The 26662-nt window shown below is 35.8% G+C and overlaps 1 protein-coding gene across 5 annotated transcripts in view; it reads left to right on the top strand.

Moving 5' to 3' along the window:
* Nucleotides 1-26662, top strand: part of LOC150080903 (syntaxin-binding protein 5-like) — a 795970-nt gene that overhangs the window by 466144 nt on the left and 303164 nt on the right. Inside the window, exon 20 of one of the 5 annotated variants that reach the window (XM_090381035.1) lies at nucleotides 18584-18680. The exons of 2 other annotated variants lie outside the window; for them this stretch is intronic. In XM_090381035.1, coding sequence (XP_090237161.1) covers nucleotides 18584-18680 — 97 coding nt within the window. Of the gene's footprint in view, nucleotides 1-18583; nucleotides 18750-26662 lie in introns of those variants that run through there. 2 more of the 5 variants (XM_090381034.1, XM_090381038.1) reach the window with 2 other exon arrangements.

Here is a 26662-nt window from a genome sequence, read left to right as displayed (position 1 = left end):
TCACACATATTACATCATTCAGTACAACACCACATTTCTAAATACAGAAGGTATTGTATACATAGATAAGTCATTGCAATAAAGCTTGACTTACATGTGTAGATTAAAAATGCAGTAATGATTATAAGTCCACAAACTTAATGATATCTGACATTTCAATTATTTTATATGTTTGATTGGATTTATTCTGACTAATATGTTAGGTAACAGTAGAAATTTGGCTTTCTAAATACAAAATTATAATAAACTCAGAAGGATTAGAATAAAGGTAGAAGTCAGATATTGTACTCTTTATAATAGTTTATTATGAAAGATAAAAACAGTGGTGCTGTTGAAATACTTGTTGAATTGGTTTTGTGAGTAAATTCACAATTTTCTTTATCAGTAAGTATAATGCTATACAACATTCAAAACATTGTTTTTAGATATATATATATATATAGTAAGCATTAATAGAAGCATATGATGCAAAAAAGCAGACTTGTACAGCATCACCCAAAAAAAACCCTTCCCATTTCACCCATACATTCACTCCAAATGTTTGTCTAGTTCTGCCTTGAATTTACTTAAGTTGTCAACTTCTACAACAACAGATGGAAGTTTTTTCCAGCAATCAACCACCCGCTAGCATAAGACAAATTTCCACACATCTATTCTACAACTGTCTTTCCTCAATTTTAAGCAATCAACCACCCGCTACCGTAAGACAAATTTCCACACATCTATTCTACAACTGTCTTTCCTCAATTTGAATTGATGTCCCCTCAGGTGATTAATCTGGGCAAGAGGAAGAATCCCATCAGCATTGAGCTTTCTCAAACCATTTAAGGCCTGATGTACCTCAATCAGATCACCTCGCAGGTGCCTAATCTCCAGACACTCTAATTTGCAGAACTTAAGCCTTTCCTCATAAGGGCAACCTTTTGTTCCATTCACTAATCTTGTTGCCCTTCTCTGCACTCATTCCAGCAGCTCTAAATCATTTCCTAAAATGAGGCCTCGAGACCTGTAAGCAGTACTCAAGGCCTGACCATTGCCTTATACAAGGGGATAATCACCTCCTTATCCCTGCTAGCAAAATTTCTGTATATCATTGACACGACTCCATGAGCTATTCTTGCAGCCTGTCTGCACTGCTCAGAAAACTTCATATCTGACTGCACAACTACCCCCTGGGTCCCTTTCATTCTCCACCACCACTACCCTGAGTGTAGTACCACACAGTTGATACGTTACTCTGGGGTTACTGCTGCCCATATCTAGTATGTTACATTTGTCACACTTAAACTTCAGTTGCCACCTCTCAGCCCATCTGCTCAACTTTTCTAGATCCTGTTGCAGTAGCGTACTGTCATTAGTGTCATTAACAACCTTCAACCTTCGTGTCGGCTGCAAACTTAGACATTAAACCTGATATACCTTCATCAATATCATTAATAAATACAGTAAACAACAATGGCTCCAATGCTGAACCCTGGGGGACTCCACTAATAATATTGGTCCATGAAGAGCAGTGTCCATCGATTATCACCCTCTTCTCCCATTCAACCATCCCTTTATCCATAGCAGCAATTTGCTCTTAATGCCATACTGCTCCAATTTGTACAATAGTCTTCCATGTTCAGCAGTATCAAAAGCTTTCCTAAGATTCAAGTATGTGATATCAAAGTTATTTTTTGCATCCAGTTCCTTTATGACCACATAATAATATCCAATGAAATTGGACAGACAAGACTTTCCCTTAACAAACCCATGCTGTGTCTGAACTATAACTGAAGTCTTGTCTAGATGATCCTGCAGTGCTTCTTTAACCATTACCTCCATTAATTTCTCTAGAACAGAAGTTAAACTAACAGATCTGTAAAAGTTATCAGAATATACTTCAGTAAAAAATTGACATAATGCAATTCTCAGTATTGCACTACAAAGAAACATTCACTTGATGAGGGGGGGGTGGCATGACACAAGTTAGCTAATAGTAGTAACAGAATAAGTGTAATACAATTTCGACCTATATTTCACTAACCTATTTTAAGCATTTTCTTGAATTCAAAATATTAATTTATTATTATTATTGAATAAAAAAAAAGTTCTAAATTTAAGTTGAAATGTGCACTATGTACTACCATGACTAATTATTATTTGTGTCCTATTGAGAAATAATTTCCTGCTGTGGCTTTAAGGTACCATCCATATCAGGCAAATTACAGATCCTTGAAGTGCAGATCCATATCTGTGCATACGGCATATTATACACCGATAGAATTTAATAGTAAATCTGACCTGGAGATGGAGAAAGAAAGTTTCAATCATAAACAACTTGTTGCTTCCATATGTTTACATTGGAAAGATTGAAAAGTTCATTGTAGCATGCTGATCTTCAGACATCTGCATTAGAAGGTGCCACTTTTCCTGGTTTGATTCCTGCAGAAGCCTTCACAAATTTTTGAATCAAATTCACATGCTTGTTGCAATGGTGATGTAGAAAAGGAAGAAAACTCTAGAAAGATAAGATGACATGAAAAAGATTTAACTATTATTGTTTTTAATACATTCTGAAAATGGCACAGTAATTTGGTTGCTCCTTTTAAATAAAAATCACATATTGCTAAATGAAATTTCCATACTTGTCAAAACATGTGTGAAGTAACAAATTGCTGTTGTTTAAGTTTTATGTTTTATGCTGGTAGATGCTTAAATTGTACTGTTATACTTTTGCAATGAAGATTGCTTTTTTTTTTTCTCTCAAGAAAGGTTTCATCTTTCAACATTTTGACCACTCTCTGTCTTAGTCAATAGTAACATATTGTCTGCCAAGAAGACTAATCTGTCATTTCCTTTCAGTGACTGAGCAAAACTTTTTCTGTGGTTTTTCAGTTGCTGCTGTTCTAATCAACCTTAGGCAGAAGCAGGATTTGGGATTCTGCGAATTTTTTAGAGATTCGGTTGCAATACTTACAAGTTTTGTATATTTGACGTCATAACCTAAAATATTCAAAAACTTAACATTTAATTAAAAGCCATTGCTACTCAACTGGTGCAATCCCACTAGCAAGTGAAGCTTGGGGCAGGCTCAAAGGTTAGCACTACCAAGAACAACAAATATGCCCTAGAACGTTGTTGTGCATATTCATGCTCATTTTCTATGGATAAGTGACCACCATGTGGTAAGTTTACGGATCAATAGCTAAACCACCAAACAGCAATGGGGGGAAGTGATACGGAAGTGCGACTCCCCACATTAACACGAGGTAATGTTAAATATGTGCTGTGGATTGAAATGCTGTACAAAATTAAATTTTGGTATAACAGAGTTTACGAGAGAATTTCTTAATTTATCTCAAATATTTTGATGCATTGTTATTATTAATTTTTTTTTTTTTTTTTTATTTATTTATTCTTTTTGAATCACGCAACTTACCTACCTAGCTTACTTTAAAAAGTTTACCATGATGTCCTACTTAATTTTTGATAATAAGTATTATTTTAATGTTAACTCGTCTATGCACACAATTTTTACATAAAAAAAAAAAAAAACATATTTGTGAGGGGAGGTAAGATAAACCTATATACTTTTTCTAGAGTAATTCTAGCGTAATGTTCTAGAGTGGGGAAAAAAACTCAACCAACAAGCAATAATTTTACAATATTTGAAAATAAACACTTTTTTTTATTATTATTATTATATATATATATATATATATATATATTTTTTTTTTTTTAATAGTTTCACAAGCATCAAAAGTTTTATACCAACAACATGGTTACCATGTAAAGAAAAGTTTGGGAATTTGGTTAAATACTAACCATAATTATCATGGAGTTCCTGGATGAAATTTTTGACAATAGGTGGTTTCTAACTGCTACGCTGAGGTGTTAAGGCAAAGGACTGGCATGGCCTCCATTGTTAACCTGATTTAAAATCCATGTGATTTTTATCTCTGTTATCTCAAAGACAGAATGCTTCAGAACAATCCACAAACCATTCCTGCACTGAAGAGAGAGACTGAAGATAATTTCTGTCTTGGAGGAAACATATAGATATGCTTTTTAGATAGTATGAATCAGAGCTGTAATGCTTAATATGTTCTACGTTGATAATAATATTAGTAAAATAATAAGAGGAGTTTACCTCAATATAATACGTAGAAAACACTTCCGTACGATACCCTCCAGAAATTAAAACGGAAAAACCGACAACTTACCGGTACATTAGAGTAAAATATAAATAATTAAATAATCGATTTAACACAATTCAAATTAATTTAAAACAATTAAAAATCAAATTAACGCAATTAAAAGAATCTAACGAAAATATTCAAAACGATTTTCCTTCCTGAAGCTGACAACTCTTTTCGACCGTATGTCGTGATCACAGGAATGAAAATTACCGAATCGGGTTAAACCTGAAACTTAAATAGTGATTATTTGTCTTTGCGCATGCGCATAAAGGTCCACGCATCGGAGATCAAATATGGCCGCCGAACATTAACAGAATTCTCGTGTAATTTAATTTCAACGGTTTCTGCAATTAATAGTCGCGTATAATTACGTTGAACGTTAAGTATTTTGGCCTCGTTAAATAAAAAAGTATGTTTTTCTTTAATGGCATAAAAGGCTAATTCTGACGCTGCTGAACAAGAAGCACGAACTGAGGCTTCATGTTGATTTTCACGAATATTAAGAGAAAATCGTGTCGAACCTTGGTAAGACGAGACGTAATCACCGCAAGAATGTTGTATACCAGATCATTAATTTGTGTTGCGAACGCGGAAAGAACCGAGCGATTGTTTAGTATAGTGTGTAACTTCCGTATTGGCCTAGCTACAATTTTAAATTCTGTATCTTTAAAGAATCTGTTAAGCTGTTTGTGCCACTGTTCAACATATGGGACAGAAATAAAGTATTTTTTGATATTACTATTGTTGATTGGTGTAGTATTTTGTATCCTATCCTTAGCCTGTACCCTAATTCGGTTTATTGTGGTAATGGAATAACCCCTGTTTAAGAATCTGCTAGTTAATATTTGTATTTCTGAGTCCAAAGCAGATTCTGTCGTTGAATATTTATAGGCATTTAGAAATTGATTAAAGATAATCGATCTTTTGTAGGTGAACGGGTGATAGCTATTATAATGTAGAAGCATACCGGTGTTTGTAGGTTTTCGATAGATGCTAAATTGTATTTTATTCGAGTCCCGGGTAAGTGTGAAATTTAGAAAGTTTAATGACTTTGTATCCGTATCCTCCCTTTCCAATGTAAATTTGAGTCTAGAATGAATATTATTAAACGAATGTAAAATGTCTTGTATAGTACTACTATCGGTAATAACTAGAACATCGTCTAAATACCTCCCATAGTATGTGATACGGGGTCGAAAAGGTGTCAAAGATATCTACTCAATCGTTGAGAGATAGATCTCTGACATTAAGCCACTCAGGCTCAAACCCATTGGTAATCCAAAAATTTGTTTGTACACCTTGTCTCGAAAGGTGATGTAGTTAGCCTGAACTAACAGTTTAATTAAGTGAAAAATTTCCTTAATAGGTAGCTTCGTATAATTAATCGGTGTCAAGTTTTTATTTAACATATCCCAAATAATATCTAATTTGTATTCAACGTTTACATTCGTATATAATGAGGCAACATCTAGTGAGAATAAATGTCATTGTCGTCGAGTCTACAGTCTTTAAGATTATTAAATAATGTATCATAGTTCTTAATCCCAAATTGTATTACCTGTCTAAAGGGTTTTATACTGTTATATACATGTGTGGCTAAGGATGAAAATGTCGAGTTCCTGTAGGAAACAATAGGTCGAATAGGAAATCCAGTCTTGTGTAATTTTACCTAACCGAAAAGTGCAGGAATATTGTATGTTCTGGACTTCAATTCCTTTAACTGAACCATAGTAATGTAGTCGTTTTTTGATACGTGGTTAACGTTTTATTGTATTGATTGACCAAATTGGTAAACAGTGCCGGGTCTATTTCACGATAAGTGGAGGTATCTGACACAACTGAATCTAACTTATTAATATAATCATGTTTATCTAATATTACCACTGTATCTCCTTTATCTGCCCTCTGTATAATAATGTCCTTATTTCCCTGAAGTTCTCGTAAAGCTGAACTGTCATGTGTATTCAATTTAGGAAGTCACGTTTCTTTTATGTTATTCACTACTTGGTTAACTTGTTGAATAAATACATCTTTTTGTGGAACATTACGAAGTCCAAATTCAATATCAATTACTAAAAAAAAAAAAAAAAAAAAACTGCGTAATTGATATTGAATTTGGACTTCGTAATGTTCCACAAAAAGATGTATTTATTCAACAAGTTAAATAAATACAAGTTAATTGCGTTAATTTGATTTTTAATTGTTTTAAATTGATTTGAATTGTGTTAAATTGATTATTTAATTATTTATATTTTACTCTAATGTACCAGTAAGTTGTCGATTTTTTCGTTTTTTTCCGTTTTAATTTCTGGAGGGTATCATACGGAAGTGTTCTACGTATTATATTGAGGTAAACTTCTCTTATTATTTTACTAATAGATATGCTTTTTGCAATTTCACACTCAGGCTGTGGCATATTTTTGATAAACAAGAGAAGCCGACCGGGCTAGCCGGGTGGGTAAAGTACCTGCCTGGCAACCCAAAGGTTGCGGGTTCGAATCCCGCCTCGGGCTTGGATCAAAGTACTGCAAAAACCTGGGGAGGTGCATTATGGCCACAGAAGCCGATGCACCAACAACTACCACAAAAAAAAAAAAAAAAAAAGATAAACAAGAAGGACACATTAAACATGCTTTGTCATGATTTCTCAACACCGCTAAATATAATTCAACTGTTAATTTCTGTTTCTGAATAATATTTTATGTTCTAAAAAACTGAAGTGTTTGATAACCAACACTTCAGTTATTTAGGGTATGCTCAAGGACAATGGGAACCCTGCTTGCCTTTAACGATAACAAGAGCTGAACAGCTGTGCATACCTTTGATAATATTTTTTTTTTTTTTTTTTTATGAAAACCCCAAACATGAGGGGTATTAGAACCTATAGTACTTGATACTGTGCTTGGGTTGGAGGTTGAGAAGACAAAAGAAGATATTTGTTGATATTATACTTGAACTTCTGTACACCATAATTTTCAGGAGATATGTATGAAGAAAGGTTGTCCCAGAAAACAGCAGTTGAATGAATAAACGAGGAAGATGAAAAGTTGGATCTGTGAGTTTGAAGTTGGACAGTAAATGAATTTTGGCTGGTGGTGGCAGCACATGTTCGGACTGTTTTGAAAGAGAGAGAGAGAGAGAGAGAGTAGGAATTATAGAAGCTAATTCAGAAGAACAGTGTCCATGGAAGTATCTAGAAAAGGGATGCAGCAGAAACAGTATGTCTATGAGACAGAAAGAGGAGAGACTGTTTGAGATGAGGCATTAATTAACCTAACTGCTCTCTTCTGAATGGAATCTAGAAGCTGAGAGAGGTTTTAGGGGCATTGTCCCAGATGTGGGATCAATATTCCATGGTAGGTCGGATTTGCGATTTGTAGAGTGAACAGCTGTTTGGAAGAAAAGTAATGTCAACAGTAAAAGAGGAAACACAGTTTTTTTAGATACAGAGGAAGCAATATTTGTAATGTGCTTGTGCCAACATGATCGAAAGCTTTTGAGATGCCAAAAGCAACTGCTTGTGTTTTACCGAACTTTTCCATTGAATATGTCCATAAATGGGTAACATAAGCCATGATATCACCAGTGGATCGACACTGACGGAATCCATACCTGGCAATCATTGATCAGACAGAAGGTTTCTAGGTAGTTTAAGAGTTGGCGGTTAATTGATTTCTCCATTACTTTGCCGACCGGGCTAGCCGGGTGGGTAAAGTGCCTGCCTGGCAACCCAAAGGTCGCGGGTTCGAATCCCGCCTCGGGCTTGGATCAAAGTACTGCAAAGACCTTGGGAGGTGCATTATAGCCACAGAAGCCGATGCGCCAACAACTACAAAAAAAAAAAAAAAAAAAAAAAAATCCATTACTTTAGAAAGAGTAGAAGTAATTGCAGTGGGATGATAATTGGATGGGAAGGATTTGTCACCCTTTTAAGGAACTGGCTGGATATGAGCAAATTTTGAAGCAGAAGAAAAAACACCTTTAGAATAAGAAAGTGAAAAAAGACAGCAAAGAACACGAGTAAGTTAAGGAGCACAGACTTTGAGAACTAGTGGAGAAATTATATCAGGACCTGGAGCTTTCTTAGCATCAAGATTCGTCTAAATCCTTCTGACATCCTTTTGACAGAAGACCACATGAGGCATTGAATGGAGCATGTTGGGAATGGTAGGAGGTGTTTCACCAGGATCATTAATACATGAGTTGGAAGAAAAATGAGATGCTAGCAGGTCAACTTTATCCTTGGCTGAAGTGACACTAGAACCATCTGGTTTTGACAGAGCTGTGAGCAAAAATGGGCAAAAGTAGCGGCCAATAGCTTTGGCAAAAGACCAGTATGCTCAACTATCATTAGGGCAAGAAGCAAGTTTTCTACTCATGGCCTGTATAAAGTCTAGTTTGGGCTGATTAATAACTGCTTTACAATTGTTGTGACTTCTGGTGTAGGCAGAAAATGAAACTGAAGAATTGGAAACAAGCCAATTACAATATGCATCATTCTTCTCTTGAACAGCCTTAGCACATTTATTGAAAAACAAAGGTTTAGATAAAGGATGAGATTTTAAAGTGGAGTGTGGAATAAAGGATTCCATTCATACAAGAATAATTTCACTGACACGATCTGAGCAAATGTTGACATCAGAAGTTTTGAAACTGTAATCCAACCAAGGAAAAGAAGAAAAGAAATCTCACAAGTCATCCCATTTTGCATTCTTGTAATGCCAAACAATACAAAGTTGGGAATAGCCATGAGATAAAGGTTCCATTGGAGAAGAGACAATCACCAAGTTGTGATCTGAGGTGCCCAAAGGACCACTCACTTTGACTGTGTACTTGGAAAGGTTGTTTGTGAGAAAAAGATCCAGCTTGTTGCTGTATGGTTAGGATTGTCTGGTATTCTGGTAGGTAAATGAGCAATCTGTGCGAGGTCATTAATAATTGCAAAAGCCTCAGCATCTTGACCAGCTGTGTCTGGGTGACTAGAGAACGAAAGCCAGCTGGAGTTGTAGACATTAAAGTCAGCAAATAAAATTACTTCACTGTTAGGGAAGTTGGACTGGAGAAAGTCAAGTTGCAAAGAGAGGAAGTCAAAGAGCTCCAAGTGATTAGTGGAGGATGGGAGAACATCGAGTTGCAAAGAGAGGAAGTCAAAGAACTCCAAGTGTGATTATTGGAGAATGGGAGAACGGTAGAGACAACAGTTGAATTTGACAGAATGAAGTAGAGAGATTTTAAGTCAGAGAAGATCAAAAAGAGGAGATTCCAAATTACCAAGTCTCTGACAGGGACTATTGGAACGGACATGCACACAAGTACCACCTTTGAGGTGAAAGAAATCATACAGCGAATAATTTGAGCAATTGAGATGAGCAGTGGTTAAATCAACCGATAACTGAGATTCTGTCAGAAAAAGTACACGGGCTTTGGCAGATTGTAAGTAGAAATGGACATCGTTGAGATTAGAACTGAGACCACGTATATTTGTGAAATGAAGTAGGAAGTGTTTGGGAGATTTAGATCATTTCACAGATAAGCTTGCTCTATTACATTGACAATTCATGCTATATTCAATAGTAAGAAAAGGTGGGGTGGGACATGCTGTATGAAGTAATGAAATTTTTGGATATGTCATGCACATGGTAAGAATATACCCAGATCCTTGACATAACGTGGCCTCAACAATGCCCCCTGTATGTGCACTATTTGGACTCCCTCCAGTCACTACCTGGCAGAGTAGAGGTAGCAAGATTATGCACTAACTGATGTGGAAGCCTCCTAGAGAGTTACCAATAAGTTCAGTCCAGTGTACTAAATAGCGGCCGGCCTGCAAACACCGTTTTAGAGCTGTACCCTCGAAATGTAAGGAAGTTTGGATCTCTCCACAATGTCCATCATAACCTCAAAATACATCAGTCATACTGCATGATGAAAGAGATGGGGGAAGGATTGACCGGAACTTAGCTCTGGAGACTAAACATGGGTATTGAGACAGCAGTAAAGAAAATCACTATTGTGTGCAGTGAAATAAATTCTGCTACCGATAAATTTTTTAGAGTTCCATAGTAATATCATAAAATAGTGGTTTAAAAGAAAATTTAAAGTTTTCAGTAATTCTTAATCATAAATTCTTTAGCAACCTGTTAATCGAAAGCAATTTTCTGGTCATATCTGTTGAATTTTGGGAACATTACATTTTTTTGTAGATTTATATATATATATATATTTTTTTTTTTATTATTATTTTATTATTTTTTTTTAAATACCATGGGATTATTCTTGCATTCTATCTTCCCCCCCCTCCCCCCAAACACACACACTAATAGTTTAATATTGGAGAAAATTGCAAAACTGTGTCAACTGACCAAAAAAACATGAGGGAAAAAAAATAGAAATTTTCATTTTTTTAAGTTAAAATATTTGCAATATACTTTTGTAATCACGTTTACACACATGCACACAAAAGCCAAACTCGGTGAAGTAAAAAAATTTAAAGTTTTTTTTTTTTTTTTTTACTTCCAGTTTCGTCTATACTTTGTTCCCTAGAAGATAGTGTTTCTGTTCATTACTATAATGCCAACATCTTGATTACATGATGAAAGAGGAAATGGTGCAGTCTGGCATAAAGCTTTCTGAGCAATGCGGTTAGGCTGCTAGACTTTCCCTGTTAAGGGAAAGTCTTGTCTGACAAATTTGATAGGATATTATGATGTGGTTACAAAGGAACTGGATGCAAAAAATAATTTTGATATCATATATTTGGATTTCAGGAAAGCTTTTAACACTGTTGCGCATGGAAGACTATTGTACAAATTGGAGCAGAATGGTATTAAGGGTAAGTTGCTACAATGGATAAAAGGATGGTTAAGTGGGAGAAGACAGAGGGTGGTAATCAATGGGTGCTGCTCTTCTTGGACTAATGTTATTAGTGGAGTCCCACAGGGTTCGGTGTTAGGTCCACTGTTGTTTTGTATATTTATCAATGATATTGATGAAGGTATATCAGGCTTAATGTCGAAGTTTGCAGATGATACAAAGGTTGGCAGGGTTGTTAATGACAGTAATGGCAGTGTGCTACTACAACAGGATCTAGATGATTTGGGCAGATGGGCTGAGAAGTGGCAACTGAAGTTTAACCTTGACAAATGCAAAGTACTGCATATGGGTAGAAGTAACCCCAGAGAAACATACCAACTGTGTGGTACTACACTTAAGGTGGTAGAAAATGAAAAAGACCTGGGAGTAATTGTGCAGTCAGATATGAAGTTTTCTGAGCAATGCAGACAGGCTGCCAGGGCAGGTCATGGGGTTTTGTCAATGATATATAGGAATTTTGCTAGCAGGGAAAAGGAGGTGATTATCCCTCTGTATAAGGCAATGGTCAGGCCACACCTTGAGTACTGCGTACAGGTCTGGAGGCTTCATTTTAGGAAGGATGTAGATTTACTTGAGTGTGTACAGAGAAGAGCAACAAGATTGGTGAGGGGAATGAAGGGATCCTCTTACCAAGAGAGGCTTAAGTTCTGCAAATTGCAGTGGCTGGAGACTAGGCACCTGTGCGGTGATCTGATTGAGGTATATAAGGCCTTGAATGGGTTGAGCACGCTGAATTCTGATGGGATCCTTCCACTTGTTCAGATTACGAACCTAAGGGGGCATAAATTCAAATTAAGAAAAGACAGATATAGATTAGATGTGCGGAAATTTGCCTTTAGCCAGTGGGTGGTTAATTGCTGGAACAAACTTCCATCTGTCGCTGTGGAAGTTGATAGGTTGAATAAATTTAAGGAGGAACTGGACAGGCATTTGGAGGGAATGGTGTGTGTTTTTTTTTTTTGGCTGATGCTGCATAAGCTCATACGCTTGCTTTCTTGCATCAAATGCCACTGCTACTACTACTCTGCCAGCAGGAACAATTAGATGATAATCTCATTGTTGAATGCATAGGTCACATCTTGTGTAGTGCATACAGATCTGCAAGCCTCATTTTAGGAAAGATATGGATCTCTTGGAACAGGTACAGAGAAAAGGACCCAGATTAGTCAAGAATATAAAGGGGTACTCTTACTACAAAAAACTTTAGTTGTGCAAATTACAGTGCTTAGAAACTAAACATCATCAAGGAGACCTGATTGTTGTGTTTAAGGCTTTAAGTGGATTGAGTAAACTTATGATGATGGTATTCTCTTTCTTGGATAGCATGCACAAGGGGATCATAAGCTTAAATTAAAAAATGGATGGGGCAGGATAAATGTGTGAAAATTTGTTTTCAGTCAGTGTAATTGGTTATTGTAACAAACTACTGTCTGGAGTTGTGGAATTGAGTGCTTTGAATAAATTTAAGAAAGAAATAACCATATTAGAGTGCATGGACAGATGAGGTGGATAGTAGTGTGTGTGTTTTTTTTTTTTTTTTTTTGCTGATTTTATGCTGCTAATAATAATAAAAACACATTTCTTGATATGCCACTCTAAAATATAGGTTTAAATTATGAAATATTCCACCATTGATTCCTTTTTTTTTTTTTTTTTTTGTTGACTCCTGCTACAGATTTCATGTTAACTTTTTTAAACTTCCGTTTATTCAATTTCACAGCTTTGTTTCGAAAAACTCCCTAGTTACTTATATAATGACGTGTGAATCCTGATAATCCCGATATCAGGGATACAGCAGTAATGAATTTACATTTATCATAAAAAAAATTGCATCAACTTTTCTATAATCTGGTTTTTTACTATTAATATAAATATTTCAAGGAATCATTTATTTTGGGAATCATTAAGGAATCTTACAGATGAATTTTAATATTTTTAAGCAGATATGACAAACTGAAGTTTAAACCCCAGAGTTTATTGTAATTTAAATATTTTTTTTGTCACCTCAAAACATTGATTTCATTCTGAAGGGTGTCTTTTTTTTTTTTTTTATCAATACTTAAATGCACTGCTTCTACTGGAACGAGCAGCACCTTGGAAAACAAGGTGCTCAGGATTTCAAGAACTGCTGGGAATCATCACGGAAGAAGTAAATACACTGGCTGTGTTAGGTTAATAAAGATTAAGAACAGGTGTGTGTGTGTGTGTGTGTGTGTATACTTACATGTACACCAATGCTAGGAGCATAGTAAATACATTTGATGAATTTGAAGTACTGATTACATCATCAAATGCAGACACTATAGGGATCAGAGGCATAGCATCACTCAGATATAAGGGATGCAGAATTTGAATATAGAGAGTACAGTGTGTACAGTACAGTACAGAAAGGACAGACAGGATAAGAGGGGGGTTATACTCTTAATTAAGAAGCACGTAAAATCTAAGTTGCCATCCATTGGTGGCAGTGCAATATTGAGCAATTTGGCCTAATGGCTCTGAGTACAATGAACAACTGTACAGAGAAATAGAGTGGTCCAATAAATCAGAATGTCTTATAATGGGGGATTTTAACTTTCCAGATGTTGGTTTGAACTTGTGGATTGGTTACTCACAGACTAGCAAGGCTTATGTGGATTTATTGGATGACTGTCTACAGCAGCAGCATGTTATAGAGGCAACAAGATAGAGAGAGAGCAGTATTCTTGATCTGATTATCAGCAGTGATTCTACATGCATTAAGAATCTACAGATAAAAGAATTACTCTGTGGCAGTGATCACAGTGTGTCAACATAAAATCCCATCAGTAACATCTTTATGTAAATCAGACTATTCCCATGAAGGGGCATAAATTCAAAGTCAGAGGAAGAGTGGTTATAGAATAGATATACAGAAATTGGCCTTCTGCCAATGGGTATTTGATTACAGAAAGAAGCTTCCATCCGTTGTAAAAGTGGATAGTTTAAATAAATGGCACCTCCGTGGGCAGGAGCAGCAGTGCATAGCACACTTCTGGATTAGACCCGGGTTCGAGCCCGTGACCACCAAATAAGGAGGATGTGGAAAGGTCAGGGAATGACCACCGCATATCCCCAGAGAAATATGGCCTTAGTTGCTAATGCTCCTTAAAAAAAAAAAAAAATGAGAATAGGATTTTTTTTTTTTTTTTTTTTTGACTGATTCTGTATAAGCTTGCTTTCTTGCATCATTTGCCATATTAATACTAAATGGAATCATATATTTCAAAGACGTAACAAAATCTATAGAGATTTTTTTTCATTTGCAACACCAAATCACTATAATCATTATCAATGAAAAATGGATTTAAGTAAATAATAACCATTAAAATCAGGCAATATGTGTTACAAGTTAACTCGTTCACTGCTTCCTGAATGCAAATATGCAGCATTTTAATTCACTTGGAATGAAAATTACCTTACTTTTATCGCTTTTTCTTCCAATTTTTTAAAAGTAAAACTGATATTTTTGTTGAAGGTTGCTTCTCATCCTGACTGGATTAATCATATACTGATCAATTCAGTCATAGTGAGAAGACAGCCCAGAAATATTTCTGTCCTTTCCAATCCAGATTGAATCAATCCTGTAGTTTTCAATTCCATGTCAAAAACTGTCCCCAGAAAATCCAGCAGAGAAAGTGTTAATGGATCTAGTATACTTGTGATGTATTTTCCTTTTTTTTCGGTGCATAATTTATGATATATTTTCTTTTTTTCAGCGATCATTGTTATTTCCTGTTATGGGCTGTTTTGTTCTGTCCTGTATATTATAGGCATTTCTTTTTTTAAAAAGGTTAGGTTCATTTAAATGTGTACAGTATGACTTCAATTATCCACCACTGTACGGGGCCAATACCATGACGGATAATCGAGTATACAAATAATATAATAGTAAATTAAACCATCATACATACAATAGACCAGGTCATCTAACTTGTTTATTTTATTACATAATACATAATCTAATTAAATTTTAATTATTATTTATTTGCTACCAGTTCATCAAAAAATCATAGCACCAATATCAATGTTACGTCTAGTAACATTATAAGAAAAAGAAACGCTCAATGCACTTTGACAACATAGTTTCAGCTTCACAGCGGCTAATTATGTTTGTTGTTCCATTAGCAACAGCTTTTTCTTCTTCTTCAGTTTCAGAATCATCCGAAATTGTCATCACTCTTTGCACAATTTCATTGTCGTTTAAAATTTCGCATCCAACATCCATTTTGTCCATAGCCAGCCAATCATTTACTTCCTCCATCGAAATATTTTTAAAACCAGGAACATTTGAACATAGCTGCAAAATTTCAGTTTCTTTTGGAATGGTTTCTGTATCAGTTAAATGTATTTCTGGCCACAACTTATTCCAGTTTCTTTGTATTGTTTAAACTGGAACATCATTCCAGGTATAAACGACATTGAAAATTGCATCTTTTATAGTGTAGCTTTAATATCAAAATATCATGCCACTTTCTGCCAAAAGTGGCATGATATTTTGCCATCATCACTTTTTAAATCACATACGAGTATGGGATGAGTAGGTGCATTGTCCATCAGTAGCATTGCATATTGTGGTAAACCTTTTGATGCCAAATGGGATCTTATGCATGGTACAAATCATGAAATATATCTTGGCTCATCCATGCATTGTTTTGTGAGAACTGGCAAAGCATTTAAATTAATATTTTTAAATGATCTAGGCTTTTTTGGTTTTTCTATAACAACCAAAGGCAATTTATGACTACTCCTGGCATTAGTACCATTATACCATTATAGTGATGCAATTTTTTTGCATCTTATATCCCAGTGCCATATGTTCAGTCATTGAAGCCAGTGTCTTTTGAGGGTAGTGCCTTTCAGTTAAGGCCAGTCTCGTCGCAGTTATATTAGCATTTTAGCATTAGTAGAGGCATATGATGCAAGAAAGCAAGCTTATTCAGCATCAGCCAAAAAAAAAAAAAAAAAAACCACTACTCCCATTTCACCCCTCCGTTCGTTCGAAATACCTGTCCAGCTGAGCCTTAAATTTGTTTAGGCTATCAACTTCAACAACAAGCGATGGGAGTCTATTCCACAAACCAACTGCCCGCTGGCTAAAGGCAAATTTCCGCACATCTATCCGACATCCGTCCTTCCTCAATTTGAATTTATGCCCTCTCAGGTGATTATTCTGAGCAAGAGGAAGAATCCCATCGGCATTGAGCATGCTCAAGCCATTCAAAGCCTTATACACCTCTATCAGATCACCTCGCCGATGCCTAGTCTCCAGGCTCTGTAATTTGCAAAACATAAGCCTTTCTTCGTAAGAGCAACCCTTTGTTCCATTCACTAATCTTGTTGCCCTTCTCTGTACTCGTTCCAGCAGCTCTACATCCTTCTTGAAATGAGGCTTCCAGACCTGTATACAGTACTCAAGGTGTGGCCTGACCAATGCCTTATACAAGGGATATTTGGTCTTTAACCAAACTTCGATCAGCTATTTCCTTCTGTAGGTTTTCCCGATAACAGAAATTGCTGCGTTATCTGCACTTAGCTTCTCACCCTGGATCGACAGCTGTTGAATACCATGGTAAAACTTAAATTTGTCTAACCATCCGATGCTAGCCTTGAATGAAGGATTTATTTTGGTTTTTTTTTTTAGGAGCATTAGCAACTAAGGCCATATTGCTCCGGGAATATGCGGTGGTCATTCCCTGACCTTTCCGCATCCTCCGTATTTGGTGGTGACGGGATCGAATCCCGGTCTAATCAAGAAGCGTGTGTTACACACTGCTGCTCCTTCACACCTGGCTACGGAGGCTCGTGAATGAAGGATCTCCGCCTAGTTTTTTTATTGATTTAAATAGCTTTTTCGATTATTATAGGTCCCGACAATGAAATTCCTTGGTTACATTTTTGAATATACTATTGAAACATTGCAGTATCCAATTGTTCATTTTTAGCATGCTTCATTGGTTTACGACTTTTAACATTACTGTCAGCGGTTTCCACTTTCGACACGTGGTTTCAATTTTGTCTCCATCATGCTTTATATCATTTACTGTTTTCTTCCTATTCCATAAACTGATGCTATACTTGTAGCACTTTCACCTTTTCTTAGACTATTTTAGTTTTTTGTGATAATCCCAACACTACTCATTTACATTTCTCTGTTCTTTCAATGAGTTTACTAAATAAAAATTATTAAAATATGAAACAAGAAGTTCAAGTACAACCATATACAGTGAGTTGTATACAAAGACTGAGTGACATATGGTGCCAATATCACAACGCATTATGCCGTAGTGGGGTTAAGTGACGGTTAACAGAGATTGATGATAAATAGGGTGGACAATCAAAGCTCTACTGTCATTTTAAATGAATTTGTTAAGCAATCTTATTGCACTTGGTGATAGTCAATATGTTTTTGTGTTCTCAGTGCATTACAGTCCTTGAGCAGAGGGAGTAGGTCCCCTCTACCCCTATGACTTATTGTGGTTTTTTTTTTTTTTCAGCTAGCACACTATGGATTGGTCCAAGAACACACACTCAGGCATAATACACAATAAACTATATGAACTAGAGAAATACTGGAAATTGCATAGTATAGCCTGAATAGCAGATGTTAATATTAAAAATACCAAAGAATTACAAACCACACCTTTAGAATTCATTGTGGGGGGGGGGGCACACCCTAACAGTTAATTCTATTTTGGTCATCTTGAAATATAAATGAAAAAAATTGGTTTATTGTTTACCATGCTAAAAATAGAACAAGTAGGTTCTTCCATTAACTCTGCTTAGAACTTATTTTTCTTTGTATCATATTTTTTCAAATGGTTTATCTCATTGTAAGGTATTAAAAATGCAAAACAGCTCAATGCTTTGTATATGGGAAAATAAAAAAAATTCTATTAAAATTTTTTTTATATAGTGTGTGTGTGTGTGTGTGTGTGTGTGTGTGTGTGTGTGTGTGTGTGTGTGTGGCGAAGTGTCTTAATTATAAAATATTCTGTTTGTGCAGCATTTAATAATTTGTATGTATTCTAATTACTTGAGATATATATATGTTTGTGTGGATGTTTGTGTATATGCAAATTGATATTGATATATTCATAAATCTTCAATTTAAAGTATGAGTGTGTTGTGTAAATGTTAATCATCATAGGATATTTAAATACTTATTACTAGACTTGAAGTTTAGTTTAAGTGCATGTATGTGAGTGTGCATGTGGTATTTGATGATAAAAATTTTTCTTTTTACTTGCCTGCTCCTCCTACCATTGACCTAAACAGCTCCACAAGTCTCAGTCAGATCAGAGCTGCCTAGCTGTGCTCTTTGGTAATTACGCTTTTTATGTATGTGTATGTGCCTTTAACTAATTGTGCTGTGCTATCCAGATCAAGCTAGATGAAGACCAAAAATTTCACTTTATTTTTCACCTCAGGATATGTTTGTGTCTAAGCGTATTGAGGATATATAAATTTTAGTTTACACCAAGCTGACCTCTACCCTCCTCCCTTCATAGATTAACGGCATTTGCCTGAGCCCGACCACAGGCAAACAGCAACAGCTTCAGCAGAAGAAACCCATCGCTCCTGAGATGAGGAGGACAAAATCCCAAGGTACCCGTAAAATGCAAAAAATGCAGAGCATGGCGTCAGCTGATGAGGGCACCCTCAACTCAGGATCAGGTGGCTCACCTTTGTTTTTCCCCCTCCCTGTTGTAGTCCCCATAACCATATATTAATTTTCTCCTTTATCCTAGTGTGTACTGCACACTGCAACTTTGCATGTACATTCAGCACATCCTTCTGCACTTTCCTTGGGGCATGGAGTATTCTTGACAGAATAATTGTGTTAAAAATATGAAATCTTTCTGTGTGTATGCTATTAAGAAAAATAATCCTCAATGACAGGTTATTTCATTAAAATTAATGCTTCAACTGTGTTTTTTCCTCTGTTTAATATTGCTTTTTAGTCCACTAAGTTAATATCAATGTATAATTAGTAGTCTAAAAGTAAATTGAAAGTATAGGTTATTTTACCATTTGTTTCTTTATAATAATTGCATTAAAGATTATTGCTCTACACTAGTTAATTCTGCTTTTTAAGGGCTTTAGTGAAGCCGATCAGGTCTTAAAAGGACTTTAGGTGAAAGATACTCATCTGGAATACTGAATGATTAAAATTATGCTGAGCTTACTTTGGGACACCCCCATTGAAGCAGTCATTCATCAGAGAAACAAAATATTTGTCAAGAACATTTCACACTGTGTAGAAGAAAGTTATTGCATGATCTATAATGGAATGCAGCATGTCTAGACTAATGTTTCTGATACAGCACAGAGTTCAGCATTATAATAGATATACTCCTTTAAGTTAATCATAAAAAGTTAATAGGATACGTATTGAGTAAATACTGATGCCAGTGGTAGTTGGAAAAAGTCTGAACTATGACATGGTCTTTGATAAATGTCAAAGACCGTGCCACAGGTCTTTGAGGAAGTAGTAGTGTTTCATCAACATGTGAAACCTTAAACACCTTGCATGAGTGTAGGAACCATTTCTCACTTTTGTGTAACTTGTTTTGTTCGCATATTTTGTAGTTGTGACCAGGTCAGTTATGCCATTTAAGTGGGGATTTACAGATATGTAGTGGTACCAAAAAAATGTGGTGTTTTTTTTTTTTTTTTTTGGTACCACTACATATCAGCAATAAATAGTAGCAAACCATTTGAATAAAACACGTTTCATTCAAATGGTTTGCTGCTATTTACTGAACTGTTTGCACCATTGTTTTGGATGCATACACTTATCATGTAATTTTGTTTAATGTAATCATTGTTACTTCCAGTGATCTAGATGCTTTTAAACAATTTGCTCTTATTGCGCTGTCCATTAGAAGAAAGTTAACCTCACCTTAAATTCTGTAGTAGTTCCATAACCTCCTGCATTTTTGTTATCTTTATAGTGTAACTATATAGAGCATTAACTACTGACACATTAATGTTACTGCTGGTCAGGAAATTTTAATTAAGGCTGATCAGATAATTGATAAGCATTTCTTCTAAGAATTGTGCTATAACATTTTAAAGTGCATTCACCTGGTAAAACTATTTAACCCCCCTCCCCCAATTCTGTTCTCTTCCATATATTACATGTGATTCTTGATTACATTTGGCTACCCGCTATTTTGTAAATCAGAGTAGAAATTTGGTATCTTAAATGTGTATAACAAATTAATTCATTCATTTTGCTTAATCTTCAAAAATTCATAAAAGTGACAAACTGAAGTTAAAATTTAAAAGATGTTTGAAACTAGATCATTGAAATCAGAAATGCTTGGTATATTTGTACTGATTCTTGTAAGTTGAAAAGGAGACTAGAATTAACAGTATGAAATTTGCATAGAGTGGAACTTCTCACTGGACAACTAGATCTTACCTTTTTAATTGTTGATTAATGTTCCTACGTTGTTTAATTTTAATTTTTCTATTATTCTTGCTTATTTCAGATAAATTGAATGTGCTTTGCAATGAAAAGCCACCAGGAGTTTTATAGTGGAAAAGGGTTGGTTGGGGGGTATTTTGGCAACAACAAATATTAGGTACCAAGATAATCCTGAGTTACGAAGGTTTCCCCTTTTTATTGAAATAAATGCTTAAGCTAATTATTTTTAAAATTAAAGTGTATGATTGCAATGCACTTTTGCATTTGCCTTTAATGCAATACCAGTTTAAACCCACTAATGCTCAAAAATAAAAAATCCATATAGATACTGTGCTATGCCTCTCTCCCTCCCTCTCCATGTAATTCAACTTAGCGAGCCTCCATAGCCAGGTGGAAAGGAGCAGCAGTGCATAGCACACGCTTCTTGATTAGACCAGGGTTCGAGCCCGTCACCACCAAATACGGAAGATGCGGAAAGGTCAGGGAATGACCACCGCATATCCCAGAGCAATATGGCCTTAGTTGCTAATGCTCCTAAAAAAAAAAAAAAAAATTCAACTTAGCACAACTTTCAGATGATAATTTGTGAACTTTGGAACATCCAAAAGATCATGGTGTTCATATTTTCACTGGATTGGATCTAAAAGTCAGCATCACATAGCATGTTACAAATTTCTGATTTGAAATGTTACATTTCTCCATCAGCAACGATGTACTACAAAAAAAAAAAAAAACCCTGTTGTAAATTTTTAAGGCAATGAATTTATTTAATAAAGGTGGTGTTCATTTGAACAGAGGCGATGCAAGAGTCTCTGATGAAGTCATAAACGAGACATTAAGGGTTTTGGAAATTTCTAATGGGGGGAGGGGAATCCATTGGAGCTTAGAGGCATGCATCAAAATTTTCGAGTGATTTGAAAGACCTCAATATGACATATGCGAAGGAAAAGATATATCAACTAATAAAGCTTACTTAACATGTTGATGCCCATAGTGTTAATAAAAAATAGACACCTGGGGGTCTCCATTTTTTTTTTTTTTTATTTATTTATTATTTTTTTTTTTTTAAACTTAATTAAAAGGCATTGTTAATGAAAAATATGGGTCCATTTATTGATTAAATTTAATTTTTGCTATTCCTTGCTGAGATTCAATCTGTGTCTTGCAGCTCATGTTAATAAATTTTATAGTGGGGATCATTAGGTCGCATAGATGCTAACAACCTTATTAACTGCTATCTCCACAGAGTAATTGCCACTCTGTGGCTGTAACACCATTTGAATGTGTTTAGTAGTTATTGCATCAAGATATTTTGTACTATAATCGTTCAGTTTTGTCCTGGCTTCATTATGGAGATGAAAATACAGTTACAAAAAGTTAGCTCACAGTCCATGATGAACAAATGCTATATCTCACCCTTAATGACTGCTGTGGCTACAAAATACTTCTATTGTGTGTGTGGCTCTGAGTTTGCAGTAGTAAGATTAAAAAACTTCTGGTTGCTGAGGGAAGAAAGAACAGATGGTTATACTTAATTAAATTGTATGCATATTTTAACAGTGTTATAATTGTATGCAATTATAACAGTGTTTTATATTTTTATAAGACAGGGCAGTGCGAAGCACACGCTTCTTGATTAGACATGGGGTTCAAGCTTGTCACCACCAAATATGGAGGATGTTGAAAGGTCAGGAAATGACCACCACATATTCTCGGAGTAATATGGCCTTAGTTGTGAATGCTCCTAAAAACCAAATAACAAATAACAAACAAATATAAGACAGGGTGGGTCAATAAGTAAGGAAAAATATTTGACTGGAAATAAAAACATTATTTTAAATATATATTTTAATTAATGCTAGCACAATGCTAGGACATGCACTTAAAAAAATATATTATGGCGATTGCTTAAAAAATCTATATTATGGCCACCATTTTGGTCTTTACAAAATTCTCATCTTTGGGGTACAGAGCGACACTCTGCGAAGCACAGTTCCCCATTAATTTTCCCAAATTGTTTTTCTAACTGTTTGTTACTAAATACTTTATCCTTTAAGACTCCAAACAAAACATAATCACAGATGTTAAATCCAGGGAGCACAGTGGTCATTCAATGGAACCCTGCCATCTGATCTGTCAACCTGAAAACTTTGTCTAAGAATTCATTTACATAATGAATTTTTCATAAGGGTCTGGTGCTCCATTCTGCATAAAAAAGCAATGCTGAAAATTGATTTTGGACTGCATTAATGGAATACTTTTGTTTTTACAGTCTCAGGTAGTTTTCTCTTGTCACCATTCCCCTCCCATCCCCAAATAAAATTGATCTGAGAACATCCCCTGTCCAAATTCCAGTTCAGCCTGTCAAGGCCAGTAGTTTAAATCCTTGTTATGAGAGTAATGAATATAGTTATGAAAGTTTATGGCTGCATTTAGTTTAAATGTGACTTCATTGCTCCACAAAACATTATTAACAAGAATTTGTAATGCCCGTGGCAAAAAATCATCCAGAAACTTCCAGTCTTCTATCTGAGCCGTCTTTATTCACTTTGTAGCAATACAGGATGATAACCACTAAATGGCAATGGGCAAGAAATGTCATCTCCCAAGGAAATAGCAAGTGTTCTTGCAGACATGTTTTTATAAGCATCTGTCTGCAGCATCTCTTTTCTACAACTTAAAAATTTAGAAAAACAAATATAAGATAAACTGGATATTGGATTTACTGTTGGATTCACTTCCTGCTACTTTCTGTACTGTCAGTCCTATTATGTCAACTTGTTCATAAGTGACAATCAGATCTAGAATATGCTTTTCCTTGGTATACTTTTCCCTGACATGTTGATAGAAATAACAATCATCTAGTTCAGGAGTGGCCAATTTAATTTGTGATGCGGTCTACTTTTTCCCTTCAAAATGTGCCGCGATCTACCATCTCAAAAATTTCATTGCACAAGGTGCACAAACCGAGCAATAACTGTATATTTAAAATTTGTCACGATCGACTCATTGGCCACCCTTGATCTAGTTGATTTAAAAATTTTCTTCTCCATGTGGAGTTTCCTTCCCATTTGCTCCAATCAATTAGATGCAAATTAAAATCACATTCATGCTTACTTGCCCATTCCATTTGCATGTAAACTTCACAGTCACCTAGCATGTAGATTATTCCCCCCCCTCATTATACATTTGCTTCCAACTATCTCACACCATGCAGATTCTAGCATATGAAACGTCTGAATCCAAGAAAGCTTTCATCTCGCTCAGGCTGCTTTTGATAAGAAGTATAACCCGTTCTATCTGCCCTATCTTTCCTAAGCACGTTGTACATACCGTACTAGCCGGGTGGGTCAAGTGCCTGCCTGGCAACCTAAAGGTTGCGGGTTCGATTCCCGCCTCAGGCTTGGATCAGAGTATTGCAAAAACCTTGGGAGGTGCATTATGGCCACAGAAGCCTATGTGCCAACAACTACCAAAAAAAAAAAAAAAAAACATACCATACTGGAACTCATCATTCCCTATCTCTGGGCGGCACCATGTTTCCGTAAGCCCTATTATGTCAGTGTTACTTGTCCTAACACCAGCAGTTCGAATTCACTCATTTTATTGATGACACTTCTGACATTGCTGTATAGACAATTAAGACTTAGTGTTCTTGTATAGTTAACTACCCTGACACACCCCTTGTTGTTATTTAAGCTTGCTTTCTTAGCTTTAGCTACCCTCGCATTAGAAACATTTCTGCCCTCAGAACAAAGTTAATATGGTCTGTTGCGTTAATATAATCTGTCATAACTAGCTAATATGATCTGTTGCAATTATCATCATCAGCCATTTTCAATCCACTGCAGGATGAAGGCCTCTCCAGCAACTTTCCAGTTCCTTCTGTTTTGAGCACTGGCCATCCATTTATCACCCAAAAACTCACTTGTCTTCCAGGTTTTCTTCTAGCTCCTTTTGGGTACCATTCTGTTATTTTCTTAGTCCATCTGTCATCATGTCTTCTAGCTATGTGTCCTGCCCAAGACCATTTTAGTTCTTTAGTTTTGATAAGAATGTCCTTTACTTGAGTTTGCTGCCTAATCCATGTGTTTCTCTTCTTATCTAACACCTGATTCCCAATATAATTGTTTCCATTCTTCGCTGTGTAGTTCTCAGCTTCTCTTCCATTCTTTTGGTGAGTGCCCAAGTTTCACTTCCATAAGTCATGGTGGGGAGTATACATTGGTTTATTATTTTACGTTTCAGACAATCTGTTGTCTGAAATTTTCAGATCTGTTGCAATAACAAACAAGAACTCCTGAGGTATGTGCAAGCGTTACTTTGACCAATAATATCGGAAAAATGTGTATCTATATTACCGTTGGCCTCTCCCTTAAACTAGCAGTTCCCCAGAACCTTTAAGGTATCCTCAGTGATACTCTGGCAAAAACTCTTGCATCGCCTTTGTTTAAATGTATCCCATCTCTACAAAGCAAATTCATACTACCTACAAGTGCAGGCCAAGCTGATAAAAAAAAAAAATTCCCAAAAGCCTTGCATAGTCCTTCAGGCCTTGAATTAATCCATAAAGTTTTCAGCATATAATGCCTCCTATAGTGCCTGGGTAGAATTGAAGACATAGACCTAACTCTTGCTTTTCTTCAGCATGGTCCTATATTTGTCTAACACTTCATCAAATCTTGTGTGCTTAATATCATTAATCCCCACATGAATAATAATGTTCTCTTTATCCTCCTTAAAATCTGACAGTCTGTTGGTGACATCATTAATTGTTGCTCCCGGCAGACATACCCTGGTTCTATTCTGCCTGTCCTTATTACAAACAATATTTCCTGTTTCCCCTGACAGTGGAGTCTCCTAATAGAACTAAGCCCTGAACTAGAGCAGTTTTCACTTGGTTATTCTGCTCTGGGCCCAAATCGGGAGTGCATCACTTAGTAGATCACTAGAGTCTTGAGTCCCTGACGAGCTCCCAGTTACATTATTCTCGAGGGCAAGCACCCATTTTTTCAGTAACTCAGATTCTTCTAGCAGTGCACCAAATTTTAAGTTTAGATCGGTGCACTCCATACAACAGTGACAAAGAAAAGAATCACCAGTTAAGCTATAATTATTAGACTACATGCCGTGGAATACATGCCACGTGTTCTGCAAACAATGAAATCATGATTCACCCAGAAAACACCATTGGCTATTTCTGTATGAGTCATGATACCCTCTGACCTTGTCACAACCATTGTTAAAAGTTACTAAATAACACAGAAAGTAATTTTCTGTGATATTTAGTAAATATCATATACACTTAAATAGAAAGGGTTCTAGAATATTTCCTAATGCTACCAGACAGTGTTAGGTGAGTTGGAAATCTACTGGCTTGCAGTGATATACAAACTAATAAATTAACAATAGCCGCAGGCAGAGGCGAAAGTGATTCTTGCATTGCTTCTGTTGGAACGAGCAGTAACATTGAAAGCAAGATGCTCTGGATTTCAAGGATTGCTGGCAGTCACCATGAAACAAGTAAATATGGGGATGGTGTTAGGGTAACTAGCAGTAAGAACAGGTGCATGTATATATGTGAGTACACCAATGCTACAAGCATAGTAAATAAATTTGATGAATTTGAAGTGCTGGTCAAGACATCAAATGCAGATGTTGTTAGAATATCAGAGATGTGGTACCACTGAGATATAACGGATGCAGAATTTGAATATGGGGAGTACAATTTATACAGAAAGGACAGACAGGATAGGAAGGGAGGGATTATGTTCTTATTTAAGAAGTATATAAAATCCAAGGCAGTGCATCCATTTGACAACATCCAATGTTGAGTTAGTATTGTGTGATATCAGCACTGGGAAACAAAAATTAGAGTATTGGTGTGTATAGTAATACCATTAGCAGAGGCATATAATGCAAGAAAGCAAGCTTATACAGCATCAGCCAAAAAAAAAACCTCAATTCACCCATCCATTCGCTCCACAAGTTTGTCGACTTCTTCCTTAAATTTATGAATTTATTAAAGCTATCCAGCAATCAACTACCCACTGGCCAAAGGCAAATTTCCCACACATCTATTCTACAACTGTCTTTCCTCTATTATAGTTTATGTCCTCTTAGGTTTGTAATCTGAGCAAGAAGAAGAATGCCA

The sequence above is a fragment of the Mastigoproctus giganteus genome, chromosome 9 (genome assembly GCF_048544385.1).
Source record: "Mastigoproctus giganteus isolate SK-2022 chromosome 9, ASM4854438v1, whole genome shotgun sequence".
In the NCBI taxonomy this organism is placed as follows: domain Eukaryota; kingdom Metazoa; phylum Arthropoda; class Arachnida; order Uropygi; family Thelyphonidae; genus Mastigoproctus; species Mastigoproctus giganteus.
The sequence above is the reverse complement of the archived record's forward strand: the minus strand, read 5'-3'. Positions and strand labels throughout refer to the sequence as shown.